Below are 15,885 nucleotides of genomic sequence, written 5' to 3'. Positions count from 1 at the left end.
GAACGCAAGAATGTTATCTCTGAGAGCAAAAATGAGTATGTGTTTGAAGGAATAGTGGTTCCAACAATGTTATATGGTTGTGAGGCATAGGCTATAGATAGGGTTGTGTGGAGGAGCATGGATGTGTTGGAAATTAAATGTTTGAGGACAATATGTGGTGTGAGGTGGTTTGATCGAATAAGTAATGAAAGAGTAGGAGAGATGTATGGTGATGAAAAGAGTGTCGTTGAGAGAGCAGAAGAGGATGTGTTGGAATGGTTTGGTCACATGGAGAGAATGAGTGAGGAAAGATTGACAGAGAGGATATATGTGTCAGAGGTAGAGGGAACGAGGAGAAGCAGGACACCAAATTGGAGGTGGAAGGATGGAGTGAAAAAAATTTTGAGCAATCGGAGCCTGAATATACAGGAGGGTGAAAGGCATACAAGGAATAGAGTAAATTGGAACAATGTTGTATACTGGGTTCGACATGCTGTCAATGGATTGAACCAGGGCATGTGAAGCATCTGGGGTGAACAATGGAAAGTTTTGTGGGGCCTGGATGTAGGGAGCTTTGGTTTGGGTGCATTACACATGACAGCTAGAGACTGAGTGTGAATGAATGTGACCTCGTAGGATGTGTGTGTGTGCTATTTCATGTGTGGCTGGGTGGCGACAGGAATGGATGAAGGCAGCAGGTATTGAATATGTATATGTGTATATATGTTTATGTCTGTGTATGTATATGTGTTTATACATTGAAATGTATAACTATGTATATGTGCATGTGTGGGCGTTTATGAATATACATGTGTACGTGGGTGGGTTGGGCTAATCTCTCATCTGTTTCCTTGGGCTGCCTCGCTAACGCAGGAGATGGTGACTAAATATAATGAAAAAACAGAAAAAAAATGACATTTACATACATATCTTATTATTATACTTGATTGCCATTTCCCCCATTAGTGAGGTAGTGTCAGGAAACAGACAAAGAAAGACCCTTCCACACATAAACACATGCACACTCATTATTATTTATTTTATTTATTTTGCTTTGTCGCCGTCTCCCGCGTTTGCAAGGTAGCACAAGGAAACAGACAAAAGAAATGGCCCAACCCACCCCCATACACATGTATATACATACACGTCCACACACGCAAATATACATACCTATACATCTCAATGTACACATATATATACACACACAGACATATACATATATACACATGTACAAAATTCATACTGTCTGCCTTTATTTATTCCCATCGCCACCTCGCCACACATGGAATAACATCCCCCTCCCCCCTCATGTGTGCGAGGTAGCGCTAGGAAAAGACAACAAAGGCCCCATTCGTTCACACTCAGTCTCCAGCTGTCATGTAATAATGCCCAAAACCACAGCTCCCTTTCCACATCCAGGCCCCACGCAACTTTCCATGGTTTACCCCAGACACTTCACATGCCCTGATTCAATCTATTGACAGCACGTCGACCTCGGTATACCACATCGATCCAATTCACTCTATTCCTTGCCTGCCTTTCACCCTCCTGCATGTTCAGGCCCTGATCACTCAAAATCTTTTTCACTCCATCTTTCCACCTCCAATTTGGTCTCCCACTTCTCCTCGTTCCCTCCACCTCCGACACATATATCCTTTTGGCCAATCTTTCCTCACTCATTCTCTCCATGTGACCAAACCATTTCAAAACACCCTCTTCTGCTCTCTCAACCACGCTCTTTTTATTTCCACACATCTCTCTTACCCTTACATTACGTACTCGATCAAACCACTTCACACCACATATTGTCCTCAAACATCTCATTTCCAGCACATCCACCCTCCTGCGCACAACTCTATCCATAGCCCACGCCTCGCAACCATACAACATTGTTGGAACCACTATTCCTTCAAACATACCCATTTTTGCTTTCCGAGACAATGTTCTCGACTTCCAAACATTCTTCAAGGCTCCCAGGACTATCGCCCCCTCCCCCACCCTATGATTCACTTTCGCTTCCATGGTTCCATCCGCTGCCAGATCCACTCCCAGATATCTAAAACATATACATGTCTACCTATACATATATTTCTTCTTTTCTTTCTTTTTTGCTTTGTCGCTGTCTCCCACGTTTGCGAGGTAGCGCAAGGAAACAGACAAAAGAAATGGCCCAACCCACCCCCATACACATGTATATACATACATCCACACACGCAAATATACATACCTACACAGCTTTCCATGGTTCACCCCAGACGCTTCACATGCCCTGATTCAATCCACTGACAGCACGTCAACCCCGGTATACCACATCGATCCAATTCACTCTATTCCTTGCCCTCCTTTCACCCTCCTGCATGTTCAGGCCCCGATCACACAAAATCTTTTTCACTCCATCTTTCCACCTCCAATTTGTCTCCCACTTCTCCTCGTTCCCTCCACCTCCGACACATATATCCTCTTGGGCAATCTTTCCTCACTCATTCTCTCCATGTGCCCAAACCATTTCAAAACACCCTCTTCTGCTCTCTCAACCATGCTCTTTTTATTTCCACACATCTCTCTTACCCTTACGTTACTTACTCGATCAAACCACCGCACACCACACATTGTCCTCAAACATCTCATTTCCAGCACATCCATCCTCCTGCGCACAACTCTATCCATAGCCCACGCCTCGCAACCATACAACATTGTTGGAACCACTATTCCTTCAAACATACCCATTTTTGCTTTCCGAGATAATGTTCCCGACTTCCACACATTCTTCAAGGCTCCCAGGATTTTCGCCCCCTCCCCCACCCTATGATCTACTTCCGCTTCCATGGCTCCATCCGCTGCCAGATCCACTCCCAGATATCTAAAACACTTTACTTCCTCCAGTTTTTCTCCATTCAAACTTACCTCCCAATTGACTTGACCCTCAACCCTACTGTACCTAATTACCTTGCTCTTTTTCACATTTACTCTTAACTTTCTTCTTTCACACATGTTACCAAACTCAGTCACCAGCTTCTGCAGTTTCTCACATGAATCAGCCACCAGCGCTGTATCATCAGCGAACAACAACTGACTCACTTCCCAAGCTCTCTCATCCCCAACAGACTTCATACTTGCCCCTCTTTCCAAAACTCTTGCATTTACCTCCCTAACAACCCCATCCATAAACAAATTAAACAACCATGGAGACATTACACACCCCTACCGCAAACCTACATTCACTGAGAACCAATCACTTTCCTCTCTTCCTACACGTACACATGCCTTACATCCTCGATAAAAACTTTTCACTGCTTCTAACAACTTGCCTCCCACACCATATATTCTTAATACCTTCCACAGAGCATCTCTATCAACCCTATCATATGCCTTCTCCAGATCCATAAATGCTACAAACAAATCCATTTGCTTTTCTAAGTATTTCTCACATACATTCTTCAAAGCAAACACCTGATCCACACATCCTCTACCACTTCTGAAACCACACTGCTCTTCCCCAATCTGATGCTCTGTACATGCCTTCACCCTCTCATATATACACGTGCATATTCATACTTACTTGCCTTCACCCATTCCCAGCACCACCCTGCCCCACAGGAAACAGTATTGCCACCCTGTGCATCAGGGAGGTAGCACCAGGAAACAGACAAAGAAAGGCCACGGCCACTCATTCTTATTCTCCTGCTGTCATGTGTAATGCATTAGAACCACAGCTCCCTATCCACATCCAGGCCCCACAGAACTTTCCATGGTTTATATGTATGTATATTTCCCTGACTATCTCACTTTGCACACCACTCCAACCAAAACATCCTTCATCTGCCATTCTATCATGAAACACATTTGACAACCCCTCAGAATACTCACTTCATCTCCTCCTCACTTCATCACTACCTTTTGTCATTTTCCCCCCTTCACCAATGTTCCCATTTGTTCTCTTGTCTGACACACATTATTTACCTCCTTTCAAAACATCTTTTTATTCTCCTTAAAGTTTAATGACACTCTCTCACCCCAACTCTCATTTGCCCTCTTTTTCAACTCTTGCACTTCCCTCTTGACCTTCTGTCTCTTTCTTTTATACATCTCCCAGTTATTTACAGTCCTTCCTTGCAAGTATCATTGTATTCCTTGTCAAGAAAGATGTTTCTGCTTTTATGATGATATTCGTTTTGTTCCCTGTCAAGGAATGGAATGGAAGAAGAGATGAGGGAGAAAGCAGAATAGGATAGAAGAATCACTGGGTCCTTAATAGAATAATGAAGGGTAGAGGAGTAAGTATGGAAGTTGATTCGAATCAATGATTGAGGCACAGCATAACCCTCCCAACCCTGACCTATACAGCTGAAACGTGGACATGGAATGAGTCACAAAGATCAAGAATCCAGACTGTGGAAATGAGGTATTTGACAGGAGTATGTGCAGTGAAGAAATAAATGAGCTGGGTATGAGAGATGTGGTATGGCAGGGAATGCAAAGGAATGAATTGTGGAATGGTAGAGTGAACGAAGCATAATACTTTGATATGGTTTAGGCTTGTGGAAAGAATGCAGCATGGGAAGTTTACAAGGAGTGTATGGTAGTACTATTAAAGGGATCGGTGTGAAAAGACCGCCTGTGACATGGAGAAATAGAGTTGAAGAGTACTAGAGGGAGCGAAATGGTGAAAAAGCGCATGGCATATTGTATGCGAGGGAGGCATGTACGGACAGGGATAAACGGAGACTCTTCTGCAGTAGCCACCCACTTGATGGGAGTACCTGAAGGTAATGAACTTCTGCAATTCTTATCAAAAAAGATGTTTCTGTTTTATGATGATATTCTTGCTATTCCTTATCAAGTAAAGAAATATCACAGTTTTTTATACTTGTATCTCTCTCCCAGCCAACAGAAAGACTGAGTCCAAACGCTTGGAAGGCTGTCACAGATATAGTGCTGAATGGCACAGCTTTTGTAACATTAGAAGCTGGCAAGAGGCTTATTAAAGCAGAGCAAGGTCAGAATATGTATAATTCTTTAGGATGATCCTCATGAAGAGTAGTGTTTATCTTTTTGATCCTTATGAAGAGTAGTTTTTACTTTTTTATTAATGATATGAAATGAATGAGTTAAACTAAATTGAGTATGTTTTGTGTTTGGTGATATGTGGACATGCTTTGGCAGTACTCTGCTAAAATTAGGATGTTGGTAGATATTCAAGGTACGTGAATTTAAAGTCATGAAAGAAATGATAGTCTTGAGTGTTCAAAGTAAGTGAATTTAAAGTCATTAAAGTTGTTTGGTGTCCTGTAGCTTAGATTTTAAGTGGATCTGAAAATAATTAGATTTTATTGTATAATATAGGCAACAATGAATACAAGGAGCATTGAATTTGCAAGGGAGCTCTTCATATAGGTTTATTGAACTTATCTTCTATATATTTATCTATGTCTCTAATGCCTGTTCAGTTGGAACTCCCTAAAAGGTGTGGCCACAAAACAGAGTCTCCATAACTGAATAATTCCAGTGCCACTTACCCTTTATTGCCTCACCCTTAACAGGCCACTGGCATAGGGCAAGTCTAGTGCATTGTTTTCAGAAGCTTCTTCCTTATGTTCCTAATGACTGCTTCTGTTTAATGCTCCTCGTACCTAGTGTTTCTACCTAATGTTTCTGCCTAATCCTCCTGCCTAAATGTTCCTACCTACTACTTCTGTTTACTGCTCCTGCCATTTTGCCAAAAGGCAGGCTAGCATACAGTACTCACCGCAGGAAAATCTGGAATTACGAAGAATGAGATATGTGAGTTAGGTGTTGTGTACAAGTATATGCCAAGTGACTAACCACTTACCCAATAAGATTTTCCATTTATGGTGACCTGTGACAGATTTTTTTTTACAGAACTAGAATAAAGAAATTGTACCTAATTTAATACAAAAGATCGATCTGAAAGGTTAATGTCATAGACCATGGATACTCCCTTGACTGTTGCCTTTAACTACTCAGTCAAACGTTCATTGATAGATGCTCGTACAACAGATATGACTTTAGGCCTGTGGAGGATAAACGTGAAAAATAGAGAAAAGGGTATATGAGGAAATGGTCTAAACAAATGCATAAGATACAGTGAAATTGTCAGTATGGAGATAATTGTGAGAGCGAGTACAACATATGTCCTCCACTGGGTGACGCTTTCAACTTTTGTAACTCCTGACTTCAACCATGCACTGGAATTACATTGTAAATACTCGAAAATACAGTTTTTAAGACATTTGTACAGAATGGACCTTAAAGAAAGGCATCCAGTTACAGAACAGAACCAGTAGCTTGATGGCAGTTCCTTCAAATATGGAAAGCACAGTAAATTCCTGAAGAGATCTTTCAGAAGAGACTTATTAACCACAAAACACTCATGAGACAAGCTGTGAAAGCTCCTAGCAAATGTGCAACCTTTTTACAGTATCTGGCTTCATAGACTGAGGGACACTTGTCTAAGTTGTCAGAATGCTTTTGAGCAGCCTCAAGAAGGCTTATGTGGTACTACAGAAGTTCCGGCCTTAGCATGAGTTCATCCAGTTTCCTTGTAATGTTCAAAGTCTATTGATGTTTGAGGTTTTTGGCTATGTAACCAAAGAGAAATCACAGAAGAAGTACTTGATTTTTATGAATAGAAGATATGGACCAAAAGTAATCATAACAGTATTGAAGAAACTTCATATTTATTAAAACCTTCCCAAGTTCTTTTAGCCCAAATTCCAGAAACTTCTGAAAACAACTTAAAAAGTTAGGCAAGGAAGAAAACAAAGTAAGCAGCATATAAGCAGCAGACCAGAAACAGAAGTAGTCTCAGAGACCAGTGAAGTTCTGGAATTCTCTTCTCCTTTTTGTGTATACTTTTCCCATAACCTTTGCACCTTTAAGAGTTAAATCTACAGACATTTGAGGAGCTTATATTAGTTTCTGCATTTTCTCAAATGTGTCTCTTTTTTTTTTCATCTAAGATGGCCACAGTTGGGCAAGTTTATGCTGCACTGTTTCGACTAACAGTGAAAAGATATTAGCACACCAAATGAAGTTGAGGTTTCTTCACAAATTTAGAAAGAGACCAGAAAAAATAGTGAACCATTTCCCTCTATAGTGCACATTAGGCAAGAAACTTTTTACATTAATATTTTTTATAATGCAAGATTAATATATTATTTATTTTGCTTTGTCGCTGTCTCCCGCATTAGCGAGGTAGCGCAAGGAAACAGACTAAAGAAATGGCCCAACCTACCCACATGCACATGTATATACATACACGTCCACACACGCAAATATACATACCTATACACAGTTTCATATATACACACACTACTATACTTACACAGGTACATAATTCATACTGTCTTCCTTTATTCATTCCTCGCCACCTCGCCACACATGAAATAACAACCCCCTCCCCTCATGTGTGTGAAAAGGCTGAAAGACACAAAGGCCACTTCTTTCACTCTCAGTCTCTAGTTGTCAGTAATAATGCACGAAACCCGCTCCCTTTCCACTCACCCACACAAATTTCCATGGTTACCCCAGATGCTTCACATAGGCTGGTTCAGTCCATTGACAGCACATTGACCCTGGTATACCACATCTTCCAATTCACTCCTTCCCACACGCCCCTCACCCCCCTGCATTTCGGGCCCGATACTTTAAAATCTTTTCACTCATCTTTCCACCTCAATTTGGTTCCACTTTTCTTTATTCCCTCACCCTGACACAATACCCTTGTCATCTTTCCTCATCATTCTCTCCATTGCTAACCATTTCAAATACCTCTCAAACCCCACTTTTTATTTCCACACATCTCTCTTACCCTTACGTTACTTACTCGATCAAACCACCGCACACCACACATTGTCCTCAAACATCTCATTTCCAGCACATCCATCCTCCTGCGCACAACTCTATCCATAGCCCACGCCTCGCAACCATACAACATTGTTGGAACCACTATTCCTTCAAACATACCCATTTTTGCTTTCCGAGATAATGTTCCCGACTTCCACACATTCTTCAAGGCTCCCAGGATTTTCGCCCCCTCCCCCACCCTATGATCTACTTCCGCTTCCATGGCTCCATCCGCTGCCAGATCCACTCCCAGATATCTAAAACACTTTACTTCCTCCAGTTTTTCTCCATTCAAACTTACCTCCCAATTGACTTGACCCTCAACCCTACTGTACCTAATTACCTTGCTCTTTTTCACATTTACTCTTAACTTTCTTCTTTCACACATGTTACCAAACTCAGTCACCAGCTTCTGCAGTTTCTCACATGAATCAGCCACCAGCGCTGTATCATCAGCGAACAACAACTGACTCACTTCCCAAGCTCTCTCATCCCCAACAGACTTCATACTTGCCCCTCTTTCCAAAACTCTTGCATTTACCTCCCTAACAACCCCATCCATAAACAAATTAAACAACCATGGAGACATTACACACCCCTACCGCAAACCTACATTCACTGAGAACCAATCACTTTCCTCTCTTCCTACACGTACACATGCCTTACATCCTCGATAAAAACTTTTCACTGCTTCTAACAACTTGCCTCCCACACCATATATTCTTAATACCTTCCACAGAGCATCTCTATCAACCCTATCATATGCCTTCTCCAGATCCATAAATGCTACAAACAAATCCATTTGCTTTTCTAAGTATTTCTCACATACATTCTTCAAAGCAAACACCTGATCCACACATCCTCTACCACTTCTGAAACCACACTGCTCTTCCCCAATCTGATGCTCTGTACATGCCTTCACCCTCTCATATATACACGTGCATATTCATACTTACTTGCCTTCACCCATTCCCAGCACCACCCTGCCCCACAGGAAACAGTATTGCCACCCTGTGCATCAGGGAGGTAGCACCAGGAAACAGACAAAGAAAGGCCACGGCCACTCATTCTTATTCTCCTGCTGTCATGTGTAATGCATTAGAACCACAGCTCCCTATCCACATCCAGGCCCCACAGAACTTTCCATGGTTTATATGTATGTATATTTCCCTGACTATCTCACTTTGCACACCACTCCAACCAAAACATCCTTCATCTGCCATTCTATCATGAAACACATTTGACAACCCCTCAGAATACTCACTTCATCTCCTCCTCACTTCATCACTACCTTTTGTCATTTTCCCCCCTTCACCAATGTTCCCATTTGTTCTCTTGTCTGACACACATTATTTACCTCCTTTCAAAACATCTTTTTATTCTCCTTAAAGTTTAATGACACTCTCTCACCCCAACTCTCATTTGCCCTCTTTTTCAACTCTTGCACTTCCCTCTTGACCTTCTGTCTCTTTCTTTTATACATCTCCCAGTTATTTACAGTCCTTCCTTGCAAGTATCATTGTATTCCTTGTCAAGAAAGATGTTTCTGCTTTTATGATGATATTCGTTTTGTTCCCTGTCAAGGAATGGAATGGAAGAAGAGATGAGGGAGAAAGCAGAATAGGATAGAAGAATCACTGGGTCCTTAATAGAATAATGAAGGGTAGAGGAGTAAGTATGGAAGTTGATTCGAATCAATGATTGAGGCACAGCATAACCCTCCCAACCCTGACCTATACAGCTGAAACGTGGACATGGAATGAGTCACAAAGATCAAGAATCCAGACTGTGGAAATGAGGTATTTGACAGGAGTATGTGCAGTGAAGAAATAAATGAGCTGGGTATGAGAGATGTGGTATGGCAGGGAATGCAAAGGAATGAATTGTGGAATGGTAGAGTGAACGAAGCATAATACTTTGATATGGTTTAGGCTTGTGGAAAGAATGCAGCATGGGAAGTTTACAAGGAGTGTATGGTAGTACTATTAAAGGGATCGGTGTGAAAAGACCGCCTGTGACATGGAGAAATAGAGTTGAAGAGTACTAGAGGGAGCGAAATGGTGAAAAAGCGCATGGCATATTGTATGCGAGGGAGGCATGTACGGACAGGGATAAACGGAGACTCTTCTGCAGTAGCCACCCACTTGATGGGAGTACCTGAAGGTAATGAACTTCTGCAATTCTTATCAAAAAAGATGTTTCTGTTTTATGATGATATTCTTGCTATTCCTTATCAAGTAAAGAAATATCACAGTTTTTTATACTTGTATCTCTCTCCCAGCCAACAGAAAGACTGAGTCCAAACGCTTGGAAGGCTGTCACAGATATAGTGCTGAATGGCACAGCTTTTGTAACATTAGAAGCTGGCAAGAGGCTTATTAAAGCAGAGCAAGGTCAGAATATGTATAATTCTTTAGGATGATCCTCATGAAGAGTAGTGTTTATCTTTTTGATCCTTATGAAGAGTAGTTTTTACTTTTTTATTAATGATATGAAATGAATGAGTTAAACTAAATTGAGTATGTTTTGTGTTTGGTGATATGTGGACATGCTTTGGCAGTACTCTGCTAAAATTAGGATGTTGGTAGATATTCAAGGTACGTGAATTTAAAGTCATGAAAGAAATGATAGTCTTGAGTGTTCAAAGTAAGTGAATTTAAAGTCATTAAAGTTGTTTGGTGTCCTGTAGCTTAGATTTTAAGTGGATCTGAAAATAATTAGATTTTATTGTATAATATAGGCAACAATGAATACAAGGAGCATTGAATTTTGCAAGGGAGCTCTTCATATAGGTTTATTGAACTTATCTTCTATATATTTATCTATGTCTCTAATGCCTGTTCAGTTGGAACTCCCTAAAAGGTGTGGCCACAAAACAGAGTCTCCATAACTGAATAATTCCAGTGCCACTTACCCTTTATTGCCTCACCCTTAACAGGCCACTGGCATAGGGCAAGTCTAGTGCATTGTTTTCAGAAGCTTCTTCCTTATGTTCCTAATGACTGCTTCTGTTTAATGCTCCTCGTACCTAGTGTTTCTACCTAATGTTTCTGCCTAATCCTCCTGCCTAAATGTTCCTACCTACTACTTCTGTTTACTGCTCCTGCCATTTTGCCAAAAGGCAGGCTAGCATACAGTACTCACCGCAGGAAAATCTGGAATTACGAAGAATGAGATATGTGAGTTAGGTGTTGTGTACAAGTATATGCCAAGTGACTAACCACTTACCCAATAAGATTTTCCATTTATGGTGACCTGTGACAGATTTTTTTTTACAGAACTAGAATAAAGAAATTGTACCTAATTTAATACAAAAGATCGATCTGAAAGGTTAATGTCATAGACCATGGATACTCCCTTGACTGTTGCCTTTAACTACTCAGTCAAACGTTCATTGATAGATGCTCGTACAACAGATATGACTTTAGGCCTGTGGAGGATAAACGTGAAAAATAGAGAAAAGGGTATATGAGGAAATGGCCTAAACAAATGCATAAGATACAGTGAAATTGTCAGTATGGAGATAATTGTGAGAGCGAGTACAACATATGTCCTCCACTGGGTGACGCTTTCAACTTTTGTAACTCCTGACTTCAACCATGCACTGGAATTACATTGTAAATACTCGAAAATACAGTTTTTAAGACATTTGTACAGAATGGACCTTAAAGAAAGGCATCCAGTTACAGAACAGAACCAGTAGCTTGATGGCAGTTCCTTCAAATATGGAAAGCACAGTAAATTCCTGAAGAGATCTTTCAGAAGAGACTTATTAACCACAAAACACTCATGAGACAAGCTGTGAAAGCTCCTAGCAAATGTGCAACCTTTTTACAGTATCTGGCTTCATAGACTGAGGGACACTTGTCTAAGTTGTCAGAATGCTTTTGAGCAGCCTCAAGAAGGCTTATGTGGTACTACAGAAGTTCCGGCCTTAGCATGAGTTCATCCAGTTTCCTTGTAATGTTCAAAGTCTATTGATGTTTGAGGTTTTTGGCTATGTAACCAAAGAGAAATCACAGAAGAAGTACTTGATTTTTATGAATAGAAGATATGGACCAAAAGTAATCATAACAGTATTGAAGAAACTTCATATTTATTAAAACCTTCCCAAGTTCTTTTAGCCCAAATTCCAGAAACTTCTGAAAACAACTTAAAAAGTTAGGCAAGGAAGAAAACAAAGTAAGCAGCATATAAGCAGCAGACCAGAAACAGAAGTAGTCTCAGAGACCAGTGAAGTTCTGGAATTCTCTTCCTCCTTTTTGTGTATACTTTTCCCATAACCTTTGCACCTTTAAGAGTTAAATCTACAGACATTTGAGGAGCTTATATTAGTTTCTGCATTTTCTCAAATGTGTCTCTTTTTTTTTTCATCTAAGATGGCCATAGTTGGGCAAGTTTATGCTGCACTGTTTCGACTAACAGTGAAAAGATATTAGCACACCAAATGAAGTTGAGGTTTCTTCACAAATTTAGAAAGAGACCAGAAAAAATAGTGAACCATTTCCCTCTATAGTGCACATTAGGCAAGAAACTTTTTACATTAATATTTTTTATAATGCAAGATTAATATATTATTTATTTTGCTTTGTCGCTGTCTCCCGCATTAGCGAGGTAGCGCAAGGAAACAGACTAAAGAATGGCCCAACCTACCCACATGCACATGTATATACATACACGTCCACACACGCAAATATACATACCTATACATCTCATCGTGTACATATATATACACACACATACATATACATATATACACAGGTACATAATTCATACTGTCTGCCTTTATTCATTCCCATCGCCACCTCGCCACACATGAAATAACAACCCCCTCCCCCCTCATGTGTGTGAGATAGTGCTAGGAAAAGACAACAAAGGCCACTTTCTTTCACTCTCAGTCTCTAGTTGTCATGTAATAATGCACCGAAACCACAGCTCCCTTTCCACATCCAGGCCCCACACAACTTTCCATGGTTTACCCCAGATGCTTCACATAGGCTGGTTCAGTCCATTGACAGCACATTGACCCTGGTATACCACATCATTCCAATTCACTCCATTCCCCACACGCCCCTCACCCTCCTGCATATTCAGGCCCCGATCACTCAAAATCTTTTTCACTCCATCTTTCCACCTCCAATTTGGTCTCCCACTTTTCTTCATTCCCTCCACCTCTGACACATATATCCTCTTTGTCAATCTTTCCTCACTCATTCTCTCCATGTGACTAAACCATTTCAAAATACCTTCTCAACCACACTCTTTTTATTACCACACATCTCTCTTACCCTATTATTACTTACTTGATCAAACCACCTCATGCCACTTATTGTCCTCAAACATCTCATTTCCAGCACATCCACCCTCCTCCACACACCTCTATCCATAGCCCATGCCTCGCAACCATATAACATTGTTGGAACCAATATTCCTTCAAACATACCCATTTTTGCTTTCCGAGATAATGTTCTGGGTTTGGATGGTATTGCAGTGGAATTTATTAAAAAAGGGGGTGACTGTATGGTTGACTGGTTGGTGAGGTTATTTAATGTATGTATGACTCATGGTGGGGTGCCTGAGGATTGGCGGAATGCTTGCATAGTGCCGTTGTACAAAGGCAGAGTGGATAAAAGTGAGTGCTCAAATTACAGAGGTCTAAGTTTGTTGAGTATTCCTGGGAAATTATATGGGAGGGTATTGATTGAGAGGGTGAAGGCATGTACAGAGCATGAGATAGGGGAAGAGTAGTGTGGTTTCAGAAGTGGTAGAGGATGTGTGGATCAGGTATTTGCTTTGAAGAATGTATGTGAGAAATACTTAGAAAAGCAAATGGATTTGTATGTAGCATTTATGGATCTGGAGAAGGCATATGACAGAGTTGATAGAGATGCTCTGTGGAAGGTATTAAGAATATTTGGTGTGGGAGGCAAGTTGTTAGAAGCAGTGAAAAGTTTTTATCGAGGATGTAAGGCATGTGCACGTGTAGGAAGAGAGGAAAGTGATTGGTCCTCAGTGAATGTAAGTTTGCGACAAGGGTGTGTGATGTCTCCATGGTTGTTTAATTTGTTTATGGATGGGGTTGTTAGGGAGGTAAATGCAAGAGTTTTGGAAAGAGGGGCAAGTATGCAGTCTGTTGTGGATGAGAGAGCTTGGGAAGTGAGTCATTTGTTGTTCGCTGATGATAGAGTGCTGGTGGCTGATTCATGTGAGAAACTGCAGAAGCTGGTGACTGAGTTTGTTAAAGTGTGTGAAAGAAGAAAGCTGAGGGTAAATGTGAATAAGAGCAAGGTTATTAGGTACAGTAGGGTTGAGGGACAAGTCAATTGGGAGGTAAGTTTGAATGGAGAAAACCTGGAGGAAATTAAGTGTTTTAGATATCTGGGAGTGGATTTGGCAGCAGATGGAACCATGGAAGCAGAGGTGAATCATAGGATGGGGGAGGGGACGAAAGTTCTGGGAGCGTTGAAGAATTAATATTTATTTATCTATTCATTTTGCTTTGTCTAATTATTTTCCCATGGAAGCAGAAATAAGTCATGGGGTGGGGGAGGGGGCAAAGGTTCTGGGAATGATGAAGAATGTGTGGAAAGAGATAATGTTATCTGGGAGGGTAAATGTAGGTATGTTTGAAGGAATAGAAGTCCTAAAAATATTGTATGGTTGCGAGGCATGGGCTATAGATAGGGTTGTGCACAGAAGGATAGATGTGTTGAAAAATGAAATGTTTGAGGACAACATGTGATGTGAAGTGGTTTGATCGAGTAGGTAATGAAAGGGTAAGAGAGATGTTTGGTAATAAAAACATAGGGGTATAGAGAGCAGAAGAGGGTGTGTTGAAATAGTTTGGACATATGGAGAGAATGAATGAGGAACAAGGAGAACTAGGAGACCAAATTGGAGATGGAAGGATGAAGTGAAAAAGACTTTGAGTGATTGAGGCCTGAACATGCAGGAAGGTGAAAGGCATGAAGGGGATAGACTGAATCGGAATGATGTAGTAAACTGGGGTCATCGCGCAGTCAGTGGACTGAACCAGGGCATGTGAAACATCCGAGGTAAGCCATTGAAAGGTCTGTGGGGCTTGGATATGGATAGAGAACTGTGGTTTTGATGCATAACACATGACAGCTTGTGTATGAGTGAGCAAATGTGGCCTTTTTTCATATATGTCCTGGGCCTTGCTGACGCAGGGAGCAGCAATCAAGTGTAGGGGAGAGAAGAATATATGTTATCATTTTTCTTTTCTTTCATGCATTTGTACTGTTTCCTGTAGAGTGGGGTGGAATGGATGACAGTGAGCAAGTATGAATTGATGCACTTCAATTTATTTATCATTTATACTTGATTGCAGTTTTCCGCGTTAGAAGGTTGCACCCAGAAAGTGGAAAATGCCCAGCCACTCATATTCATACTTATGTAAATACACACAAATACATATACATATACATAACATATATTTTTTTTATCGTTACTATTAATCTTCATTACCACCTCTCACATCAGGGAGATAGCACCAGGAAACAGAAGAAGAAAGGCCCATCCACTCATATACACACATATATACATACATGCACATACACGTACATATACATACGTATACACATACATATCAGCTTATACATGTATACGTACATGTACATACTCATACTTCCTTGCTTTCATCCATTTCTGGTGCCACCCTGCCCCACAGAAAACAGCATCGCTACCCCCAGCATTTGTGAGGTAGTGCCAGGAAACAGATGAAAAAGGCCACATCTGCTAACTCTCATTCTCTAGCTGTCTTGTTTAATGCACCAAAACCACAGCTCCCTATCCACATCTGGGCCTCACAGACCTTTCCATGGTTTACCCCAGATGCTTCACATGCCCTGTTTCATTCCATGAACAGCAAATTGACCCCGGTATACCACATCATTCCAATTCACTCTATTCCTTGCACGCCTTTCTCTCTCTTGCATGTTTAGGCCCCGATTGCTCAAAATCTTTTCCACTCTACCCTTTCACCTCCAATTTGGTCTCCTGCCTCTCCTTGTTCCCTCC

General features: G+C 41.0%; 1 protein-coding gene across 1 annotated transcript in view; it reads left to right on the top strand.

Moving 5' to 3' along the window:
• The window catches only part of LOC139748643 (2,4-dienoyl-CoA reductase [(3E)-enoyl-CoA-producing], mitochondrial-like), a 79,186-nt gene that overhangs the window by 38,974 nt on the left and 24,327 nt on the right, over nucleotides 1-15,885 (top strand). The window contains exon 4 of the mRNA XM_071661875.1: nucleotides 4,864-4,975. Within this exon, the coding sequence (XP_071517976.1) occupies nucleotides 4,864-4,975 (112 nt within the window). The remainder of the gene's footprint in view (nucleotides 1-4,863; nucleotides 4,976-15,885) is intronic.

Source organism: Panulirus ornatus, chromosome 5 (genome assembly GCF_036320965.1).
Source record: "Panulirus ornatus isolate Po-2019 chromosome 5, ASM3632096v1, whole genome shotgun sequence".
NCBI lineage: Eukaryota > Metazoa > Arthropoda > Malacostraca > Decapoda > Palinuridae > Panulirus > Panulirus ornatus.
Note: the sequence above shows the minus strand (reverse complement) of the source record. Positions and strands in the feature narration are given on the sequence as shown.